The sequence below is a fragment of the Benincasa hispida genome, chromosome 1 (assembly GCF_009727055.1).
Source record: "Benincasa hispida cultivar B227 chromosome 1, ASM972705v1, whole genome shotgun sequence".
NCBI classification, from domain to species: Eukaryota; Viridiplantae; Streptophyta; class Magnoliopsida; order Cucurbitales; family Cucurbitaceae; genus Benincasa; species Benincasa hispida.
Genome location: NC_052349.1, coordinates 50682397 through 50705276, shown reverse-complemented (window position 1 = coordinate 50705276; position 22880 = coordinate 50682397). Strand labels below are relative to the sequence as shown.

The 22880-nt window shown below is 35.1% G+C and overlaps 1 protein-coding gene across 1 annotated transcript; it reads right to left on the bottom strand.

The window, feature by feature from the left end:
* Nucleotides 1-4527: 4527 nt before the first annotated feature.
* Nucleotides 4528-11688, bottom strand: LOC120090885 (uncharacterized hydrolase YugF-like). Its single transcript, XM_039048583.1, has 10 exons — nt 11142-11688; nt 10187-10281; nt 9995-10092; nt 9829-9878; nt 9530-9625; nt 7608-7697; nt 6943-7035; nt 6439-6534; nt 5970-6035; nt 4528-4762 (listed from the first exon to the last, which is right to left on the bottom strand). The coding sequence occupies exons 1-10, from the start codon at nt 11343-11345 to the stop codon at nt 4634-4636; spliced, it is 1017 nt and encodes a 338-aa protein (XP_038904511.1). The 5' UTR covers nt 11346-11688; the 3' UTR covers nt 4528-4633.
* Nucleotides 11689-22880: the final 11192 nt, after the last annotated feature.

Below are 22880 nucleotides of genomic sequence, written 5' to 3'. Positions count from 1 at the left end.
TCCTATAGTTTAAAATCTTTGTAGGTAACAAAAATAGAATTAAGAACTAAGAAAAGTATATTAAGTTTAGTTTTAAGCTCCTTAATTAGTTGCAAGGTTCATTTACCTTAGGTATGCCTAAAAATGTAAAGCCTCTAAACAGTAAACATAATTTTCATTTCATAAAGAAAATATGTAATGGCAATAATGCTGAGAACAAAAGTAAACAAACACAAAATGAAATTAACTGATAATAACAAAATGTGATGGCAATGTCATCAGAGGTTGAATAATTTGCATTGCAAACATGAGAAATTATAATTAAGAGCACCATTGAAAAACTCCATCTTGTTTTTGTGGTTTTCATAGAAAATTTCACAAATATGAATGTTACTAGAGCTCTCAAATATGAATGTTAGACACATACATACAATGGGTGAGAATTGCAAATATTATTAAGGTTAGAAGAAGAGGAGAAAAAAAACACTTTTTGGGATTGACCAACATTATATATCTATCTCTTAAGTGGTTTAAGTATATATTATCCACTTTGGATAAACTTCCATGACTTTACTTTCAAAACTACTAAAAAAATCTCATACTAATGAAGATAAATTGTTCTCGTTTATGTACACATGATCACTTCCCCCCTAACCAACTTGAAACTTTGTTTACATTCTAACATACGATTGATCATATTCTAAGTGTAAACCGAAACTCTAAAAGTCACTGGTCAATTTAAGGGTTGTTACCTTCTATATATAAATGAAGCTTCACCTGAAGTTCTTTGAAATTATAGACAGTTTCATTAATCGATGCTTAACTTGTAATAAATGATACGTTGGATGCACTCAATTAAATTCTATCTTGATTTAGACTTAATAATATTTGACTTCATTTAATCATCATAAATGGAACTTACATTTGAATCTAACCCTACAATTTGATGCTCGTAATCAAACAAGTGAAACAAAGTTCTTCAAACTCTTTGCAATACCTTCTTGCTTTAGTCCTTGAATAGCCTTGGAATTGATATCAAATATATGCACAAAATAGAGCAAAGATTAAGTTATTAAGGAAGAGAAAATTTGTAGGTGATGAGACAGTCCAAAAGCCACCCTCTACCTTATGTTCAAACCCAAACTCCCCTTACTCTTCTTTTAATCATACCAAGTAAATATGTAAAGACCACTTCAACTATCCATTTATTTAAACATTCCTGTGTCAATAATTTCAAATAAGTTGGACGTTAGGTGTCACAATCGCATCCTCATAAGGGTTTCGAGACGATTGTGCGGCACTTATTCTCACCCTTAAACAAGTCAACCAATCCAAATCTGAATAGTCGACGGCACAATGGGTGTAAAACCTGAACCCTACTCCTCTTATTTGAGTATGTGTGTGTGGGCTGTTAGCGTGCAGCTGGGTAGCAAGTGCGAGGCTAGACGTGCCGCGGCAATGGGCATTTTGAGTAGATGTCGTGCATGATGCTAAATGACCACGCGACAAGGAGCTGCAGCGCGATGGAATGGCTAAGGCATGCTAAGCCAACCATGCGATAAGATGATGCCTAAGGCTGGACTAACACCCTAAGTGGAGTTAGGAAAGATAGTTGACCTAATCTTGACCCTTAAATCTTCATTAGTGGGCGATGTGGCTTAAGAGATTTCATGCAAAAGATTGGGCAGTGGTATAAAAAGAAAAGGGAACTTCTGAGGCTCATTTTGGACAATTCCCTCGTGCAAACTGAGAGATTTTGGTGTCATTAGAAAGCTGAAGGAGTCTATTTTCGTGGTGGGACTGCCAGAGAAAAACCCCTGAGGAAGAAGGTTGGAGAATGAAGGTCAGGTTCTCGGGTTAATTGGGGCCAGGGGTGAACATCTAAAGCTCCTAATCAAACAACGAGAAATTTTGAGCAGCAATTTTGAGGTAAGATTGTTAACTCAATTCTAAACAACTTTGTAGAAGAAAATTTATTAAGATGAGGTCTGAAATTCGAGTTATATATTTTTTAAGTTTAAACTGGAAATTATTGAACAAGCAGGCAGTTGCTTGAATTGGGGCCAACGATGAAGGTTTGAAGCTCCAAATAACACCACAAAGAATTTCAAGCTGAAATTTTAAGGTAATGTTGTTAACACAATTATAAACGACTTTGTAGAAGGAAGTTTCGTGAGATGAGTTCTGAAAATTTAGTTATGAATTTTTGAAGTCGAATCTGAAATTTGATGAACAAGCAAGCAGCTGCTTGGCATGAATAAGCAAGTAGCTCGATAGGAAGAAGCTTGCAGACGAAGTTGCACGGGAATTCGTGTGAGGGTGTGCGAGCAAGAAAAAGGAGGCGATAAGCCAGGCTAGACATAAGCCTGATCGCACGAAAGGACACCCAAGTGCGAAGTAACCGCGCGATAGACGGTGTGTGTGCTTTGCCGCACGATAGGGTGGTGTCGCGGGCAAGAGCTTGGACACTCCGAAATTGGCTAAGTGTTGAAGTGTGGGCGATAGTAATGAAGCGATCAATTAGAGCTTAAGGCCTCTAAAATTTGGCTAAGTATCCGATGCCCAAGGTAAGCTAGGAATGGCATGACGTGATATGATTAATGTGAGCTTGGTTTATAGAGTTAGTCTCAAAAGGGGGACCAATGTGGTAGTTAAAGTAGTATGTTATATGTGTAAGTGTAACGAAAATTGGTGAAGCCTGCCAAGCTTTAAGGGAGCAAGTCTAAGACCTGTGAGTGACTAAGTGTTTTCAATGTTTTATACTTAAAGACCATGCATTCCAAATGTTTCTCATGCTAAGATTTTATATGTATTTCAAGCGACTAATGTTTATGAGAATGACTTGTAAAGATGCATAGCATTCCTAAAGCATAATTTACCTAAATGTGTTATCTAAAGTAAACACATGCCAAGGTGTATAAGTTAGTTCATTTTAGTAAAGCTAAGTATTTTCTTAAATGTTTGAAGCATGCATACAAAGATTTTCCATGTAATATGTTATGCTTTAAGTTATGCTTATTCATGCTTTCTAGGAACTGTTTAGCCCTTGTGGGCCAGATACTGAAGGTAGGGAAAGTATCCGAGAAATGTACCTAAGATGTTGACGGTACTTAGTAAACTCCACATGCATGTAGGAAGTTCTAAATGAGAGGCCAAAGTATGGGTCTCCTGGCCATAGTTCAGTGTAAAGAGGCCGAAGTGTGGGTCTCTCTTGGCCATAGATTGACGTTGGGAGCCGGGGCGATAAATGCTCGTTCTCAACTAAGGTGTGACGGTACTTTAGGGCATGATGTTATGTTTATAGTTTATGATTTTATGAAAGTTGCTTGGAAATGATTTCAGTATATGTCTACATGTTTTATATGATTTTTAAGCATGAGATTTTCTGTTTCTATAAGTCACTCACTGGGCAACTAGCTCACGGTTTTTAAATGTTTTCCCTCCCCAAGTAGTGGTCAATTTCCCCGAGGCTGATTTTACTGCTACTTTGCCACTCAAAGACTCGGCTGAAGAAGGAACTTAGGTTAATGTTTATAAATAGTGTACACATGTTATGAGGGATGTCAGGGACTAGTTAGGTTATTTTAGAACCAGTTGAATCTAGTTGTCCATTAATATTATAACTATTGTATGTTAAGCTTGTTGATATGTTAATAATGAAGTTATGTACTCCTTGTGCATGAGTCGGTGCTAGACTTTATAAATGTTTATCAGGTTTCTGCTATTGGAGATGGTTTAGAGTAGGTAGTAAATGTTGGTTAAGGGTTAGTAACTGTTGTCGTATCTAGGAGGGAGTGAGACAATAGGCATTTCTTACAATCTACACCCCCATTCTTGAGAAAAGGTTTTAGAAAACAGGTTTAGAGAAAAAGGTTTTCGAAAACGTTTGAAAGCATGATTAAGTAATGCAGATTAATCGTATAACTCGAAAGCAATAAACAACAATACGACTTTATAGCATACAACTCACGAGTATAAGGATATGATGATTTGTCTTACCCCCATAGTGCATTCTGAACAAAAACACATCCGCCAACCCTTGCATATGGAAATGGACGAGTAGTCACACACTAAGAAAAGTACATAGAAAGTAAACTACCTAACAAAAGGAAATACATAGGTTAAAAGCATGGTAAAAAAGAGTGGAGGCAGACATGTGGTCATGAGTAACATGCCCTAGACAAGCATGATCGTGACACTAGGGCCTATGAAAATACCGTGACACTGGACGGACTATGAAAATATATTTTTTTTTTTCAAACTTCAAGAATAAAATTGTTGCCTTTCAGTACTCAAATGATCAAAATTGTAGATTTTCTTCTTTTTAGATATGTTCATCAAATCTTGCAATCACCCGTAAGGAGGGCCTTTTCAAGTCGGTCATGATCAGATTTAGTCTATGTACTTTACCTATCTTGAAATTAGTCTTATAAAAGATTAACATATTTTCAAATTTAAAAGAAATATATATATTATTAAAAAATAAAAAAATAAAAAAATAAACCTACTGTTAAAACAACATTTCGCAAATTTGAGGAACCACTTAGATAACTAAACTTATAACATAAACTATGTAATATTAATATATGTATATGTATATATATATATATGTATGTGTGTGTATATCGGGATGTTTTACACGTGTAAAGAATTCCTATGAGGAATGATGTAACACAAAATTTGTAATAAGCTTTGAAACAGAAGCAGGACTGTCGACATGGGGAAGATGACCACTATCTGTTATTATTCGCATTATAGCATTTGGTAGTTCACACTGCAGTCTCTGCAATATCAATGAAAACAATATCACTCTCAAATTTTCGATCTAGAAACAGTCTGGACAATGGAAAGCCGAACAAACTCTCGTGGCAGAAACGAAAAATCACATCAAATAAACCAAGACCACAAAAGAAAACTTGCTGAAAGAAACAAGTTCCAATCAAGTAGAATAAGACCTAACGAATAATTGCATAAAGCCTTTACCGGAGCCTAAAGAGACAACATAACAAACGACCAAATATTGCTAAGATTCTCTTCCATCTATCTCAAGGCCCTATTGTTTTCTCACTCTACAACCACCACGACACAACACAAACCTCCGCTTGCCATAAAAACTTTTCTTTCTCCCAGAAAGGTTGATGGAGAAGGCACTCCACTATCATCTGTATCGATTGAATTTTAGTCCCTAAACTTTCACACTTCATTTTGATGTGTTCATCTTGTTTATTTTATTTTACCTGTTCGATCTTTAGATATTGTGTATCTCTAGATTCCCTAATTAGTCATTGTCGTTATTTTTTGGTAATCATTTTGAAAAAGAATATAAAGCTGTGTAAAAGTTTGAGTTCCAATCAACTACGTGGCTTCAAATACTCATTTACGTAGCCATCTATTCATTAGGTAATTAGAAAGTCATCCCTATATCAAGTTTAATCACAACAGTGATTAAACTGAATTTTCATGCAAAATTTTGGACTAAAAGTGTAAAATAATAATGTTTGAATGTTAAAGAACCATGAAATAAGAATGGAAGTTAAGTGCAGAACAAGATTTACACCAAATATTGATTAAACTAATAAATAAATAATTCTCATGAATGCTAAAGAACACTGTTTGAATCAACTTATATGCATCTCAACAATTACAACTAATCACCTAAATGTATTAACATTTGAGATTTGACATAGAAAAACTTGGGATATTTAACAATTAACACATTATAGGTCAATATAGTTTGAAGGGTGATCTTAAAGAGGGTTTATGTCCTATCCCTTTAACCATTTCTATTTCTAACCCATGATATCTGCACAATATCCTTCTTATATAAAATTTTAGAAAACCAAGCGCAATCCAATCAAAAGCGTGGACGACAGATACATCATCACAAATGGAAGAACTAAGCAATTTAACAGAGTAGATAGATTCTTTCAAAGGAACTTTGTTTCCTATCTTATTTATATATCTTAAGTTGAGTAAAAATGAAAACTCACCACGGCATCTTTATAGGGGATAATTTTGTCATCTTCGCCTGCAATGATAAGTGCTCTGTGCTTGACCTATTGATTCAAGTACAGATAACAACGTAGGTGGTTAACATACTGCAAGGACAGGAACTATCATCTGAACCTACAACGATATATATTATTTGAAAAATTCTTTAGCTTGTAAACATGCCTTTTCATTTCAACCTAAGAATCCCAGACCACTATGATCGGGATAAACATATTTAGATTGTGCTTGAAAGTAGTTTTGAAACTAGTGTCACTTTACACTTTTTTTACAATAATTTTGGAAGGAAAAAGGAAAATACTTGCGAGTACTTGAAATTACAGCTAAACACCATGGAAAAAGGTTGAATTTACTTTCCCCGAATATTTTAGCAAAAGAAACTCAAATTTAATGACAGATCCAAAAATGAGTTAAAAACTGCAGCATCATAATGGCTATTTATGGACATACCTGTTTGATCTGGGAAATGACATTATAGCCTCCACTGTTCATAAAATTAACAGTTGTATCATCCCACCAAGGCAATAGACAGTGCAAACGGCCAACCTAGTCCGTATAATAGCATTATAAGATTGTCATGTCATCACGCACCAACTAAACAAGATATGAAATCTACACAACTAAGAAGAAATATCTCACTTTCATATTTATGACAAATAGATTTCATTACAGTCAAAAGTATTTGATGGATCATATTTCAAACACTCGTCTAAGGGTAACACAAAGTCAAGATTACAAGAAAGATCTTTACCTTTTTTTCAATGAAAAATAAACTACAAAAGTCCAATGGAATTTAAGATGTTTACGTTGTAAACAAAAATATTTAAGAAATCAAAGGCAGGGAAAAGAAAGAGACTATCCATCAGCATTAAAGTGTCTGAGATGAGATTTGTAGGTTATATGACATATTCAAAGCAACCTTTCACAGAGAGAACACAAGAGAAACAAACTTACATTAGTCCATTCTAGATTTCGAGAAAGTGAAAGTTCATTGAAAGCCAACTTGTTTGCAATAAGGCGCAAAGGGATGCTTTTCAACAAAGAAACCTGGCAATTCGTTAACAAATAACTGTCAGTGCTTATACGGCTTCAGGCTCTGTCATCATGACAAACCATTTCCCAAAATCAAGCATTTAGATGTTATTTGAAGATTAAGGATATTCAAATCTGCAGATGTATTGTTCTATTTTACATAAATTCTGACAATATTCCTTGCTGAGAAAATTATACAGTTAGAAAACTTTACGTACTTGAAAATTAAATCAAGTGTTAGGTGAAAATTTAAATCTAGTCTTTTAGAGAAATTTAGGGATACTTTGACCACCGAGCTATGCGAAAGAATATGTCATGGCATTTCTTTTTTTCTCATATCGAAGAACATTCACAGACTTCAAAGTATTATTGCAAATGATAAGTGTTTGGTAAAACAAAATTTTAACAAGAACAGATGCTCAGTGAACAATTTTATTGAGAAGAGTAAAAAGCTAAAAGGTTGTTGACTCCGTCAAATCAATCTTCCAAAATTAGTTTAAAATTGTTAAATTGTAATTGTAATTTACAAGAAAAGAAATGGTATGTTAATTATGGGCAGCACTAAGTTGTGTGCCATGGAGACGTACCCCAGCATATGCTACCACATTCGGCAGTTTTGTAGGGTGCCCGGTGCATTTAACATACACACAAGCATTTATCAAGACCAGCTTTTCCACCTGTGAAACAGGATCGTTAAAAAAAATTAATTTAAAAAAATAATAGTAACTAAAAGCTCAAAAAGAAATCGTTAAGAAGCGTAAAGAACATTATTTATCAACAATATATAGAGGATAAGCGAAATTAGGAGCCTGGAAGATGATTTAAGATTCAGAGTTTCAAGGCTCCAAGGAACTCCATTTCTGTAAGTTTGATGTCTATGTTTCACATAAACTATTAACAGTGATTTGGCAAGTATAATTATCAGGATGAACTCAGCACCATGATGGATGGTGTTAGTAAATCAATTTCCAATTATGAATCACCATCTGGTATAAATATAAATAAAATAGGTATGAAATTGCTGGAACAACCCACAAGCATTTGATTAGGAATAAATATTATGTGAGAAGGCCCTAAATCTGATTGTAGGCCTCGTTTGGTTAGATGTGAGGTAGTTTTTGCCTCCCAAGGAGCTCGATTGCTTTGGAGTTGAAAGCAGAAGGAAAAAGTGTAAGGCCACTACTGTTAAATGGCTGCGGAGATTTTCTCTAGAAACAAATTTCGTATGGCACAAAACCTTTGTTAGAACAAATAAACTCAGGGGAAGCTTTGGCTGGAGGAGATCTTTTCTGTTGGGTAACGGCGCTCACTTGTGCTTTTCGGAAGCATCCTTGGGATGACTCTAAACCTCCTTCCTCAGATTTCACGTCTTCTCGGGAGCCTTTTTTTTTTTTTCTGGTACATATACTCGTAAAGAGAGGTTTCAATGGTAGCTTAAATTGTAACCTTTTTTTTTTTTGTAATTATACACCATTTCAACGAAAAAAATGGGAAAAAAGAAAATAAAAGACAATGAAATAAGAAAATCCATCCCTAGACATTTAACTCAAGAGGAGACTTAAATACGGCCTTATCTTCAACATTAACTTCACGGCCTTACAGGCTTCCAATCGTACCAACTGATCTGATACATGATGTATGCACTTCCTTTTTGTTACTGCCAGACAAACTTATGATTCACATGCAAAACCTCCACGCAAGAGTTTTTCACCTCTAGGCATGCCTGTGGGGCTCACATGTCCAACCTCCACGCATGGGTGTTTCACTTTTAGACATTCCAGATCCATTTCTACAATGTTTTATCTGATTTTCACCTTAATTTCCTACAATTTATCTCCTCCATTGGATCTGTTAACCTAGATCCAATGGTCAGAGTCAACCCAACCTTACCAGCCAACCTTCTCCCAATCAATTCTTGCTTGCTCTCTTCTCTTAAAGAAAATGCCCATGGCCTATTCCTCAACTTACTACAATTGCCGCATTATTTTTGTGAGATTGTCGCATAGTGAGTGATTTGATGTTAATTTTTGTGAAGGACTCGTGGATCTGTGTCTGAAGGTTTGTGAAATTCCTTTCTTTTTACCTGCTCCCTTGAATTTGTAATGAGGTGCGGGCACACCAGCACAAAAAAATGCTACTTTTTACCTGAAAGGAAAGAAAAGAAAGGTTTTGTACGTTTTGATTCTCACTTCTAAGAGGAATGGTATGGTGAACTTCTCAAGAAAGAGCCTAGTGGTGGTGGACATAGGTTTGATTAATCACTCTATGTTAGCTTTTTTATGGTATCAAGTTCTAAGGAAAGACATATCTCAATCTTAAAGCACATATGGATCCTAAACAAAGGATCTACAAGACTACAATATAGAGCCATGAAAAATAAGGTTTTCTAACAATTCCTTTACAGTACAACACAGTTTTATTTCATTTGTCAGTTAATCGTCAAGCTCGAACAACATTATTCACATACTTCATTAAAGTACTCTAAGCTAGATAGAAAGTTTACACTTACAGCTTCCGGATGATTAACTGCAAAATCAAGTGCAACCGCTGCACCAAGGCTTGGTCCAACTAACACCATTGGTCTCTTGATGTAGGTCTTCCAAAACTAAAAACCAATTTAAAATTCAATTATAGCCCAAAATAACTGTTGCAAAATCCAAACCGTTACAACATATAAAACTTCACAAACAATTCTAATTTTCCAAATTATAAGCACTTTCATGATGTAAGAACACGTGGATTTATGGAGACCTTGAAAAACCAAAATTCTTTCTAAAACAAAACCTTCATAAAGGTAAAGTGATTTACCTGGTATAGATGAGAACGCTTTGTTTCGACATTACATGGTGGAAGGCTATCTATTATGTATAAACATAATCAGGAAACATACAAGTGTGAGAAACGTTTTCAGCGTTTATAAAATACAAGTAGCCAAAAGAAAATATAACCAAATGTAACTTTTAAATGAACCCACCCAAGTCAGAAAACCCCCATCCAAGAACATCAACAGCCCATGTTTCTAGACCAGCCTCTTCAAGCAGAGGAAATGCATAACTCCATTCTAAACAAGAACTTTGCATGGACAAAAACAAACAGCACAAATCATGTCAAATGGAAATAGTACATAGTAAAAAATGATAATAACAATGTTACTTCCATAACAGACCTGTCGAAGCAATGGAGTAGAACCACTGGATTCTTCTCACTTCTTATTACTGGTTTAACACAGCTGCTCATAATGCAAGTATCAAATAATGTCATCTGCAAAAAAGGACTAGTATAAAGGATCATTTTGCAGGCTTGGGGTTGGTACTAGAATGTTGAAGACAGAAGGTGCAAGAATTGAAGTGCAAGGAGAAATTGGGGAAAACCAATCGTATAAGAACCATCGTGATTCAGTACTCCATGAGAGAATCAGATGAATGAATTCTAAATATACAGCACTTCTTCTTTCACATCATTCATTTTTTCCTTCCATCAAGAAAACAATTGCACATGAAGTGCTCAGCTCCAACGAGTTGAAATCCTTAACAATTTGACGATTTCAAAACATAAATTTGCAGTTGCTCATTATATTGCTTATGGAAGTTTGCAATCAGAGATTCAAAGTTGCACTCAAGAACAATATATTCAATCAATGCAAAGAATCTTCAATAAACAAGAGAAACGACACAGAGTATTGGGAAAGAAGTCCACCCACAAGCAAGAGAAAACCCATCTCCAAAATCTCAGTAATGAAATCCCAACAGTACAACCGCAAAGTATCTTAGAGTCCAGTTTGTAGGCAGTAAGAATTCCATTGCAAACGAATCTTATAACTCGACTTCCTTGTCAAAAGCCGACCGGAAAATTAAACGCGCAGTTTATAGCAGAAATTCCTTTCGGAAACTGTGTTTGTTCTTTTGTTGAAAATACTAGGAAACAGACTTTTGTAAATCGGATAGTAGAGTGAACTCCTAGCGCATTACTACACTACGATTTCATGGTCAAACCACTCGATAAAAAGGCATACAAAAACAAACAAAGAAGAAACAGAAGCATAAACCAGCGAAGAAGTGATGGAAGCGAGATGAATGCAGCATTGATTTGGTGAAATAAAACACGAGAAAAAAGCATTTTACCGGTAGCCTCTCGATTTTACGAGCCATAGTTCTGGCGAATGGATCATTTATTTTAGCGACCTCTTTAGGAAGAAATGAGGGGAAGGCTCCGGAATTTGCATCCGAGAAGAGACCTCCAAGGCCAAGGCCTTCACATTTGGCCGCCATTGGCGCTCTCGTAAGGTGGAGAGGCGTCAGTGAGGGAAAGCCCCACTTGAGAGTCATGGTTTGAGGAGAAAAGGGGGAAGAGTAAAAAGGAAAAGGAGAGAATGCAGCGAAGTGTTTTTGAAAAAGGGAAGATGGAAGAGAAGGAAGAAGAAAAGGAGGTTGTGTAGAAGTTGTTCTTCTGCTTCTGTAATGGCTATTTGGAAGTGAAGGTGTAAAGAAAAATGGCAATTGAAAGCAATTGTGGAATGCTTCCACTGGAGCATTTACCAGAAAACGCCATGGTTGCAGTTGGAGCTTTGATTAAGGAGACGGAAATGGCAAATGGCAGTGAAGAAGAACACCATCAGTCTGTTTGCTTCCCACTGCACGAAGATTTGTTTTCAGTGAAAAAGATGAACTTAGATTAATGGAGCCCATGGAACCCTACCAAATATACCAATCAAGTTTAAAATATTAATAAATACAATACAATATTAAAAATAAAAAAATTATATGGTAAAATTTAGAATCAATGATAGTATAAGTCTGTCGGTAATAGTCCGTAGGAGGGTTCATAGGTTGGATTGAATTGAAAGACTTTTTACACTTAATCCAATTATTCGAGTAATAATTTTTTTCAACCCAAATAACTCTTATTAAAAAATGAACTCAACCCAACCATGAAATATTTGGGTTGGGTTGGTTCGGATTAATCGAGTCATTTATTTAAAATTTTGTTCTAAAAATAAAACGTAAATATGTAAAAATCTAACTTAGTTATTTTCGTACTATTGAATTAAGATTAACAACTCAATTTCAATTTATACAGCGAAAATTTTCTTTCTAAAGTGCAAATAAACTACTTTTAAGAATTGTTGAAAAATAAATTATTCAAAAAATATTAGAATTAAATAAAATTGGAATCGATATATGTATAAATAATTGTGTTATAAGTAATAAAAAATATATTTTAAAGTTATAATAAACTCGGGTTGGTTTGGGTTATATTAGGTGAACCCATGGACCAACCCAACCCATAAAATTTTCATTTATTTGAACCCAACTCAACTCAAATGAGTTGATAACCCAACCCAAACCGCATGGGTTGTGTTGGGTTAATCGGTTTTTTCGGGTCATCAGATTTTTTTAATATTCCTCATAGACCGTACTGGCAATAGCTCTATTGCTTATAGACTTTTCTATATTTGCATTTTTTTTTCTTAAATGTTGTTATATGCTTAGTTATTATTCTTAAATATGTTACCCATTATAATTACCATCGATTGAAATAATTTAATCTACAATAAAACATTTTAAATTGCATGAATGTTTTGTTTTAGGCATGGTTCGAATATCGAAAAATGAGCTAACTTATTTATAAATATAGTAAAATATCACTGATATTGATAGATGTCTATCACAAATAAATAGTGACATTTTATATATTTGAAAATGTTTCTAGTAATTTTGTCATTTAAAATAATTACTTTTTTTTTACAATATAAATTTTTAATTAAATTTAAATAGTAAATATTTCGTATTAATGAAAATGAATTTAGCTTAAATATAATTTTACATCAAATTTAAATGTAATAAAAAAGATATTGGTTGTCGAAAAGAAAAATAAATAAGACATTGATTAGAGCTATATATACAGAAATATAAAGGGTTGAACAAATATCTTATATTTTTAATATTGAACATGGAGTTTAGAGTTAATTAAAAAGATAAAATGAAAAAAAAAAAAAAAAAAACATATTTTCATTTAACATTTTAAATGATATTGAGTAAAAATAGATTGTGAACAAGTTAACAGCGAAGGCTTCTAATTTTTATTCATTTTGGAACATTTGAACATTCTAATAAAATGAATTTTGAGAGAAGGAAAAATATGAAGATTTGTAGTCATTGTGGGAAAAGATTTGTCTTTATTAGATGATGTGTATATATGATTTTAAATTTTAATTTATTAATCCTTTATTAATATAAAATAGAAGTTAAAATTTATCCCATAAACCTTCTTAATATAGCATATAGATTTATTTACTCACAGATATCTAGGATTGAGGCTAGGAATGTCTCAGTCCCCATTTCATTTTACATATAATAATGACAATAACATAATAATAATTATTAAAAAAGACAAATAAGTCGGACATTTAACTTATAGAAAATTCTTTTTCCACACTCCCTCTCTCATTACCACCAAAATGTGTAATCTTCGTCTCTTTAGGGATGGGTCTCTGTTAGCACATGTAAAATGAACATCTCTACTCATAGATCAATAGTTGGTAGGTATCTTTTCAATGACAGTCATAAAATTTGGATAACTATTCAATTTTAAAAAAAAATTATTTTTCTTTTCTATTTTTTTTTTTTTTTATTCTCATACTACAAGAGTATGGATACAACTTTGATTAGTTACTAATCATGTTATTATCGTTTAAAATTTTGATGAGTTCTACCTATATTATAGAATTATTTATAAAAGAAAATTTTAATTAGAATGTGAATCTCATAATATTAAGAAATTTTCTATCTCTCTCCCTTTTGCATTTCAGTAAGGATATAAGTATTTTTTTAGTTTATTTTATCTTGAGTCTTAGTAATCCATGATATGAGTATGTTTATACAAGCACTAACGCATCAGATTACTCATTTAGCTTGACTTATATGAAATAAAATTTAAATTGATAAGTAACTACTTGAGATGATATATATATGTCATTAATGTGATTTGATATGATATGATACTTGGGCCACTAAATAATGCAATGGGCCATTAGATGGAATTGAAAATGTAATATTCGAATTTTTCGAAGTCTTGAAGTAGCATGTTTACATTATCGTCCCACATCAACAATAAATGAGTGTACCAATGTCGATAACAAATCATATTCAAGTAAATCAATATGTCACAATTAATTTTGTATAAAGTCAACATCACGCAACAATTTTAAGATGCACGTTTTTTAATATTCAAAAAGATGTAATTCAAAAAGAGTATACGTCTTCGTCGTCCTAGGGAATCTTAGGCTGGTATTTTGTGGGTGGGGTGGTATTCCACGTCACTCCTTCTATGCGTGGTTAGCAGTGAGGGACAGGTTGGATATGCGTGATTGGTTGAGGAGTTGAGGTGTGTTGTCGGGGGAAGAGGGGGCCGAGCGAGGGGTGTCTTCTGTGTGGAGGAGGGGTGGGAGAGAGGTGTGGTCTAGTGTGTTGCGTCAGTTGGGTTCGACGCATCGGGTGGCTGGTTGGGATGTAGAGTTGAGTTGGTTGTGCCAAGTGAGGTCGTGTAAGGGGGTGCGTAGTAAGTTATTCCGTATTTTCTAGTGTGGTCCATATAGTAGATCTGGTAGGAGCGTAATCGGCGGCTGCATGGAGGTCAACCGAGGTCAGTGTCTACTCTAGTTCGCATTATGGTCTCTACGATTTGTGCTCGTGCTACTTCCTAGCGGGTTGACCTTCTTGGTCTTATCTAGTGTGTGTATGGATGTTTTTTACTTTGGAACTTCATGTTGTTCTCTGTTTTGCTGTAGCCTCTAGTTTGTGGGGTTTTGGGTTCTTTTCTCTGCCTTTTTTCTTGGTAGTTTGCGAGTTTGTATCTATGTGTTGGTTTTGTTCTAGTCTTATCCCGTTGGCTTTGTTTTAGTTTTGTTGTCCTATATTTGCTTGTGCTTTGTTGCCTTGATGCCTTGATCCCGGACTGTGGGATCCTCCTTGTTGTTGTATAATAATATCACTTATTCAAAAAAAAAAAAGATGTAATTATTAAAATATTTTTAAGTTCGTATATTGAATCGATACACAGCCTCGAAATTCAACCACCATATACTTTGACCATTTATGGTGGTTGAGAGCTAATGTTGGTCTCATCATTCTTTTTTAGCTACACACATTAATTCTACATATAATATGGTACTTTATTTTGTTGAGCTTAATAAGCACATATAAGTGAGTTTTTCCAAGAACAAGAACTTTCCCTTAAATTTTTTTTTGTAAACTGATTATAAAAGTAAAGCTTTGTCTCCTTTTGTGAATAGGGCTCTCCATACTTGAAGATTGGTAACTTGGTACACAAGAAGGTAATTCGTAAATATTTTTTTCCAAGCTGATTTTGTGTTATTATTTTGTAAAGTGTTAAGTTCTTATGTAGTGCATACATTTTATTACTAAATTTCAATAATGAAAGGAAGTCATTATATTTAATGCATACATTATGAAGTATTTCATGTGTCTATTTAACTAAACACAAGTGTTTGTAATGTAAATGGGCATAAGTTCGATGTTGTTTGTTATAGCATAAGATTAAGCTATATATATGATATAATACCTTCCTTTGCAAAAAAAAATATATGATATAATAACCTTAAAAAAAGGTTATCATATGTCAAAGAAAGCATTAAGAAAAAACTATTATATATTAAAGATAGTATTGAGAGCAAGCTACTATATATTAAAGATAGCTTTAATGACTAATACTATCGAATGTTTTCGTAACCATGTATACATGTTATATCTTCATCCTCTACTATAGCATCCAATATGTTGGGTATAATGTCCAAAAACTCGTGGTTTATATTATTAAACATATTCTATATACGATAAAGATGTTATTGAGATTTTTTCAATAAAATTGTTATTGATATTGTAAATTGCATTGATAGTTTCTTAAATCTAATAAACTAATGAACTCATGGCTATAGAATGAATAATTAAGTTTTATGTAGAGACATAAAAGAGGATCAAGTTTGAGTATATATCCAAAATAGTATATAAGTATATGTATGGGGTTGGGTACCTTATTCTGGGGATACTATTAAATGCGGTCCACTTTGTATATTGATAAAAACGATATGATCCTGAAATCGTTCATGTGGAGACATGAGAGTGGGTGTGTCCTATGCAAAAGACATTTGCATTGAAGGAAATCGGACATGAGGATTTCCATGAGCAGTGAAATGATTGTTCTAAATTTCATTCGTATATGAACATTAACAATTACAATCATAAATAGAAACATACAGTTATGCATAAACGAAATTATAGCATGTTCTACTACACGATCAAGGGAAGAATTAACAATACCTTTGAAGACTCATCTTCAAGATCCCTTGATCAAGAACACTCGATCATAGCAACACGCAACGCACGAACGCTCGTACACTACGACCACTACACAGCACGATCACAGCAAACTCAAATGCCACGATCTCCAAGTCACAAACACCCCGAACACCACGAACGGCCTCCATAGAACCTCGACTAGTGTCAAGTTAAGTATGACATCACCAAAAAGGTTACCTTGGTATTCTCGGTGTGAGAATTCAGAGTGTGGGCTTTGTGTGGACTTAGTAGAGGATGAGATAAGAGGAGAACAATTATGTAAACGATTGAGCAAGTGGGAGATGTCAAAGTCTATCGTATAGACGATGCCCAGTCGTTTAACAAATGTTATGCGATCGCCTAGCTAAAGTTATGTGGTCGTTTAGCTAATCGTTCAGCTGAGTGTCTATCGTATAGGAACACTCCACAATTGTCTAGTCTCTCCAAGCTGTTGTTTAATAAATCTAATTTACTTGACAACCTTTCCATGAGTAATCTTCCAAAAGTGGAAATCTCAATTCAACATACTTCCTAAAATTAGGAAAATATTTTTCCTTTCATCTTACGGTTACCATGAAACCTGAAGGATCTTATATCGAGAGTTCCATGAGCATGTTCAAATCGCTCCGATTTCACAGTGACCGAAATACAAAAGATATACATTCAACATATACAGTTATGCACATAAACCTAATTATCGGCATGCTTAGAACAAAATAAATAATAAGGAAAGGGTTTCATACCAGTTGAAGACCGTCTTCGAACTTTAGAACCTCAAGCAGTGGATCCCTCCAACAGATTTATCAACACCGACGGGAACGTCGACTGCAACAGTACGATCAACACGAATACGAATGCTACAGCGGGGGCGACACCACTACTAATGAACCCCGGGTATTCTCGGAGTGAAAACCCAAAGAGTGGGCTTTGGTGAGTTTGGTAGATGACGGAGGACAACGATTCGTGTAAACGCTAAGCAAGTGGGAGATATAACAGTGCAATCGTATAGTGGAAATGCTTATCGTATAGAAAAGTTACACGATCGTGTATGAAAGGCTGAACGATCGTTTAGTAAAAACGTATATGATCGTTTAGAGAAATCGTGAGGTAGACGATCGTTTAGACGAAAGAGCTACTATCGTATAGTCTCTCGGGCGATCGTTTTCACAAATTTTTCGGAGGCGGGACGAAATTAATGAATGCACATACAAAAAATGAAAACTCTTTTCATTTTTTAACCCGCCGGTTACATAATCAACGCTACCCACTACCCACGTCCGATGATTTGATTAATCGGTTAATTATCAAAATAATTAAAAATTAATTTAATTAAATTATATATCATATTATATTTATATCCTATAGTTTGATATCATATATCTACATATAGTTTTCTCCTCTACTTGATATAAATCATATTTATATCTAATTTCCTCCAAAATAATGTATCTCATACATTTAGCCAAATAACATATATTAAAGTTACCTCCATATTATATCATATATAATCGAACTTCCTCTTGTCAATTTGAACATTTCAAATTAACCCAACATTGGTTCTCGACTTTATCCAAGCTACCCAGGTGACCTAATGGACCTGTGGCTCGAAGCTCCAACAGTACATTGAATAGCTGACTAAACTCTTTAGCCCGAGATTCACCATCCGTTAACTGTCAGTGATTCCACTAAAGACCAACAACTGAACTCTTCTTACCACAGATATATTTCTGTGTCCATCGAATATAACCAATCATGAGTACGATGACCCTTCACAGATGCTCGTAAGTATAGCTGAGTCAATTTACCGTTTTGCACCTGTAGTTATATCTCACTCCTTAAGTACCACTGATTCCTCTAATGAACAATACAACATAGTCCAACTATATGTGAACACCTCTCGGGCCAAGAGAAGGTGTGTAGAGACCCGACATCATTCAAGCCCCGGAATCAGCCCTTAAGGGAGCTACTCTCTACTTACCCCTGCCTTAGGGAAGGAGTGAATTTCATCTTGTGCAGTTGAATTCTCAGCTCCCAAATCAGACGAATCCCCAAAATGGGGTTTGAATCGGTGACCTGGCCACTCGCACCCATACAAATGAAAGGACTGCCCTCAATGGCAGGAGTTCCCAACTCATCAGGATTGAGGTCATGTTACCTATGGTCATTCTAGTGAAGTGAAGTCTCTGTCATGAACGGTGTTCTATAACGAGATGTTAACACTTTATGATCAGGTCTTATACAAACTCTTTGTATAGGACGCTCTCGCTCGTATGTCCCCAACACGAATGATTAGGATCAGACCATCTGTGACAAGTCACAACACTTATGACCATGCCTCAAAGCGGGTCGCATCCGTAGCATTACCAGGATAAGGTTTCCCTCCTATATCCATATACTACAGACCATTTTGGTTATCACTCAATATATGATCCACTTGTATGTCACCACATACATGCTTGAGTCACGTACAGATAACCAAGGATTTTATGTTTATTGGTTTGTGGTCAAGCAAATTAAAACAATTAAATGGGCAAAATATAAGATGTGAATTAAATATCATATATTAAAAATACAGGCGTTCGTACATACTGTTTACAAACTACAGGACACGAGACTTTAGGGCATCAACCCCAACAAAACCACCAATAACCACCCACTCAATTGGTTATTAGAGAAAAAGAGATAATTATCCAATAACTAATATTATTATAAATATAAATGATAACCAACTTGCCATACTATATTTATAACCTATAGTTTTAATATCTCATCTCATGAAACATACAAACTATAGCTCTTTTTCTATTTCATGGTTCTTAATGTAAATCTCATTTACATTAATCCTCCACTAGATGTATCTCATACATCATACCGATTATATCATATATAATCAAATTACATCTTGTCAATTTGAACATTTCAATCAACACTAAGAACTGATTCTCAACTTGAATCTATTGAACTATCAAGGGGACCTTATGAACCTGTAGCTCGAAGCTCCAACAGTATGTTAATAACTACCTAAACTTTTTAGTCACGAGAACCACCATCCGTTAACTGTTAGGCATTCCACTAAAGACCGACAACTAAACTCTCCTTATTACAGATATATTATGTGCCCATCTTAACCAATCAACAGTGCGACAACTCTTACCAAATCGCTCATAAGTACAGTTGAGCCAATAACCATTATGCCCCTATAGTTACATCTAACTCCTTAAGTACCACTGATCCCTTTAATGAATATAAGCCATAGTCCTACTATGACTGAGTCCTCTCTTCCAAAGAGAAGTTGAGGCCATTATGTTCAAGCCCTGGAATCAGCCCTTAAGGGAGCAATCTATCTACTTACCCCTACTTCGGGGAAGGAGTGAATTCCATCTTGTGTAACTGAGTTCCTAGCTCCCAAATCAGACAAGTCCCCAAAAAGGTAGGCATGTTGAGTTGGTAATCTAGTCACTCTCACCCATACTAATCAAAGGACCGCACTCAACGGCAGGAGTTCCCAAAACACTCAGGATTGAGGTCATGTCACCTATGGTCGTTTAGGTGAGATGTAAGTCTCCAGTATCAATGACGTTATATACAGAGACGAAATTGTTGGGGTTGATGCCCTAAAGTCTCGTGTCTTGTAGTTTGTAAACAATTTGTATGAACGCTTGTGATGTATAATATATGATATTTTACTTTACTTCTTGATTTTGGTCAGTTGAATATTTTATTTGCTTTACCATAAACCAATAAACCTAAAATCCCTGGTTATCTTTATGTGACTTAAGCATATATGTGGTGACATACATGTGGATCATGTCTTAAGAGATAACCAAAATGGTCTGAGTATATGGATATAGGAGGAAAACCTTATCCTAGTAACGCTACGGATGCGGCCCACTTTGTGGAATGGTCACAAGTGTTATGACTTGTCATAGATAGTCTGATCTTGATCATTCGTGTAGGGGACATGCGAACGAGGCGTCCTATATAAAGAGTTTATATAAGACCTGACCGTGAAATGTTAACGTCTCGTTATATAACATCGTTCATGACAGAGACTTCACTTCACTAGGATGACCATAAGGTAACATGACCTTAATCCTGAGTGAGTTGGGAACTCATGCCATTGAGGGCGGTTCTTTGATTTGCATGGGTGCAAGTGGCCAGGTCGCCAACTCAAACCTACCACTTTGGGGATTCGTCTGATTTAGGAGATGGAAACTCAGCTATACAAGATGGAATTCACTTCTTCCCCGAAGTAAGGGCAAGTAGATAGATAGCTCCCTCAAGGGCTAATTCCAAGACTTGAACGATGTGGCGCTACACATCTTCTCTTGGCCCGAGAGATGTTCACACATAGTTAGACTATGTTGTATTGTTCATTAGAGGAATCAGTGGTACTTATGGAGTGAGATATAATTATAGGGGCAAAACGGTAAATTAACCCAACTGTACTTACGAGCATCTTTGAAGGGCCATCGTACTCATGATTGGTTATATTCGATGGACACAAAAATATATCTGTGGTAAGAAGAGTTCAGCTGTTGGTCTTTAGTGGAATGTTTCGCAGTTAACAGATGGTGGATCTCATGGCTAAAGAGTTTAGTCAACTATTCATGTACCGTTGAAGCTTCGAGCCATAGGTCCATAAGGTCCCCTTGGTAGCTTGGGTAAAGTTGAGAATTAGTTTTTGGGTCAGTTTGAAATGTTCAAATTGACAAGAGGGAGTTCGATTATATATGATATAATTGACTAAATACATGAGATACATTATTTTGGAGGAAATTAGATATAAATATGATTTATATCAAGTAGAGGAGAAAACACTATAGTAGATATATGATATCAAACTATAGGTTATGAATATAATATAATTATATTCATTATTTAATTAATTAGGCAGTTGTGAGATAATTGATCGAGTAATTCTCCGGAATCGTGCGAAAGTGGAAAGTTCGGATTCAGTTCTTGTAACTGCAAAATAAAAATAAAAATTGTTTTTATTTTGTAAGAGATTTGAAAAATCGCTCACGATGTGAATCCATACGATTGTTTAGCGTTGAGAACGTATACAATAGCGCCCATCGTCCTAAACGATCGCACACCCACGCAGTAAACGATCGCCCGTGATATCTAAATGATCGCTTACGTTTACTAAATGATCAAACCTAAACGATTGCTTACCATTTGCTAGACAATCGCTTAGCTAAATCTACACGATCATATACCTTTTTTTCTAAACGACAAGCACCCGACTATACGATAATCTTTTACTATCTCCCACTTGCTTGTTCATACTACACGATCGTCTTTTCCTTCTCCCTCTACCAGTTCCATCAAAGTCCACACTGGATTTTCACTCCGAGAATACCGAGGGCTTCAAGTGGTGGTGTCACCCTCAGATGTTGTTAGTTCTACCGATCGTGTAGACGACCGTGGTGCTGTTAGGCGACTGTTTGCTGGATGATAAGGAGCGTAAAAGAGTTCGCTTCTGCTGGACTGAGTTTAATTGAATAAAGTCTTCAACTGGTACGTTTACTCAGTCTTTTGTATTTCATTTATTAAAGCATGCCTGTAATTAGTGTTACAATGCATATCTATTTGTTAGAATGTATATTTGGTAATTCTGTCACAATGAAATTGGAAAGATCCGCTTCTGCTCATGGATACTCTTGTTTAAGAGTTCCTTCAGAATCATCTCGTGGTCCGATCTATACAAACTCTTTGTATAGAACACCCTCGCTCGCATGTCTCCACATGAATGATCAGGATCTACCATCTGTAGTAGTTTACAACACTTGCAAACCTCTATAAAGCGGGTCGTATCCATAGTGTCACCAGGATCAGGTATCCCACCTTAATTCTTATACTATAGACCTATTTAGGTTATCACTTAAGGCATGATCCACTTGTATATCTCATATACATGCTTAATATTACATAAGATAACTATGGAGCTTTGTTTATTAGATATGAGTAAATGCCAGAATGAAATACACTTATTTTATTAATAAACAATGTGTATATTACAAACAACGAGACTTTGGGAGAATTAAGACACCAATCACAACATGCATAAGATAGGACCATGAAATAATCACTTTTTCTTTATAACACCATTTACTGTTAAAAATTGATTATTTCAAACTAAATGACCTAAGGTAACTCGATCTCAATCCTGAGCTAACATGAACTCTTGTTTATTCGAGATTATCCTTAAATTTGCATGGGTAAGAGTTGGCTTAACAACGCCGGTTCAATAAGCCCCCCTCCCCATTTTAAGGATAATACCAGGTAGATAGCTAGGGACATAGTTCTGCAAGATGGAATTTAAACCTACTCGCTTTAAAGATAGTAGATAGGTTGTTCCCTTAAGTACTGACTTCTAATCTTGAACAAAGGGGTCCCACTCTTTCCATGGCTGAGAGGGACTTGGTTTATTGGTAGGACCATAAACCAATTGTTCATTAGTAGATCAGTGGAGACTTAAGGAGCAACATGTATTATAGAGGT

Bases quoted from the DNA above. Each gene is read 5' to 3' on its own strand.
- LOC120090885 (XM_039048583.1), bottom strand. From the start codon at position 11,345: ATGACTCTCAAGTGGGGCTTTCCCTCACTGACGCCTCTCCACCTTACG. The intron at 7,036-7,607 runs GTACGTCTCCAT...ACGAATTGCCAG, and splicing joins ATGTGGTAGCATATGCTGGG to GTTTCTTTGTTGAAAAGCAT. The intron at 4,763-5,969 runs GTGAGTTTTCAT...TTGATATTGCAG, and splicing joins TCCCCTATAAAGATGCCGTG to AGACTGCAGTGTGAACTACC.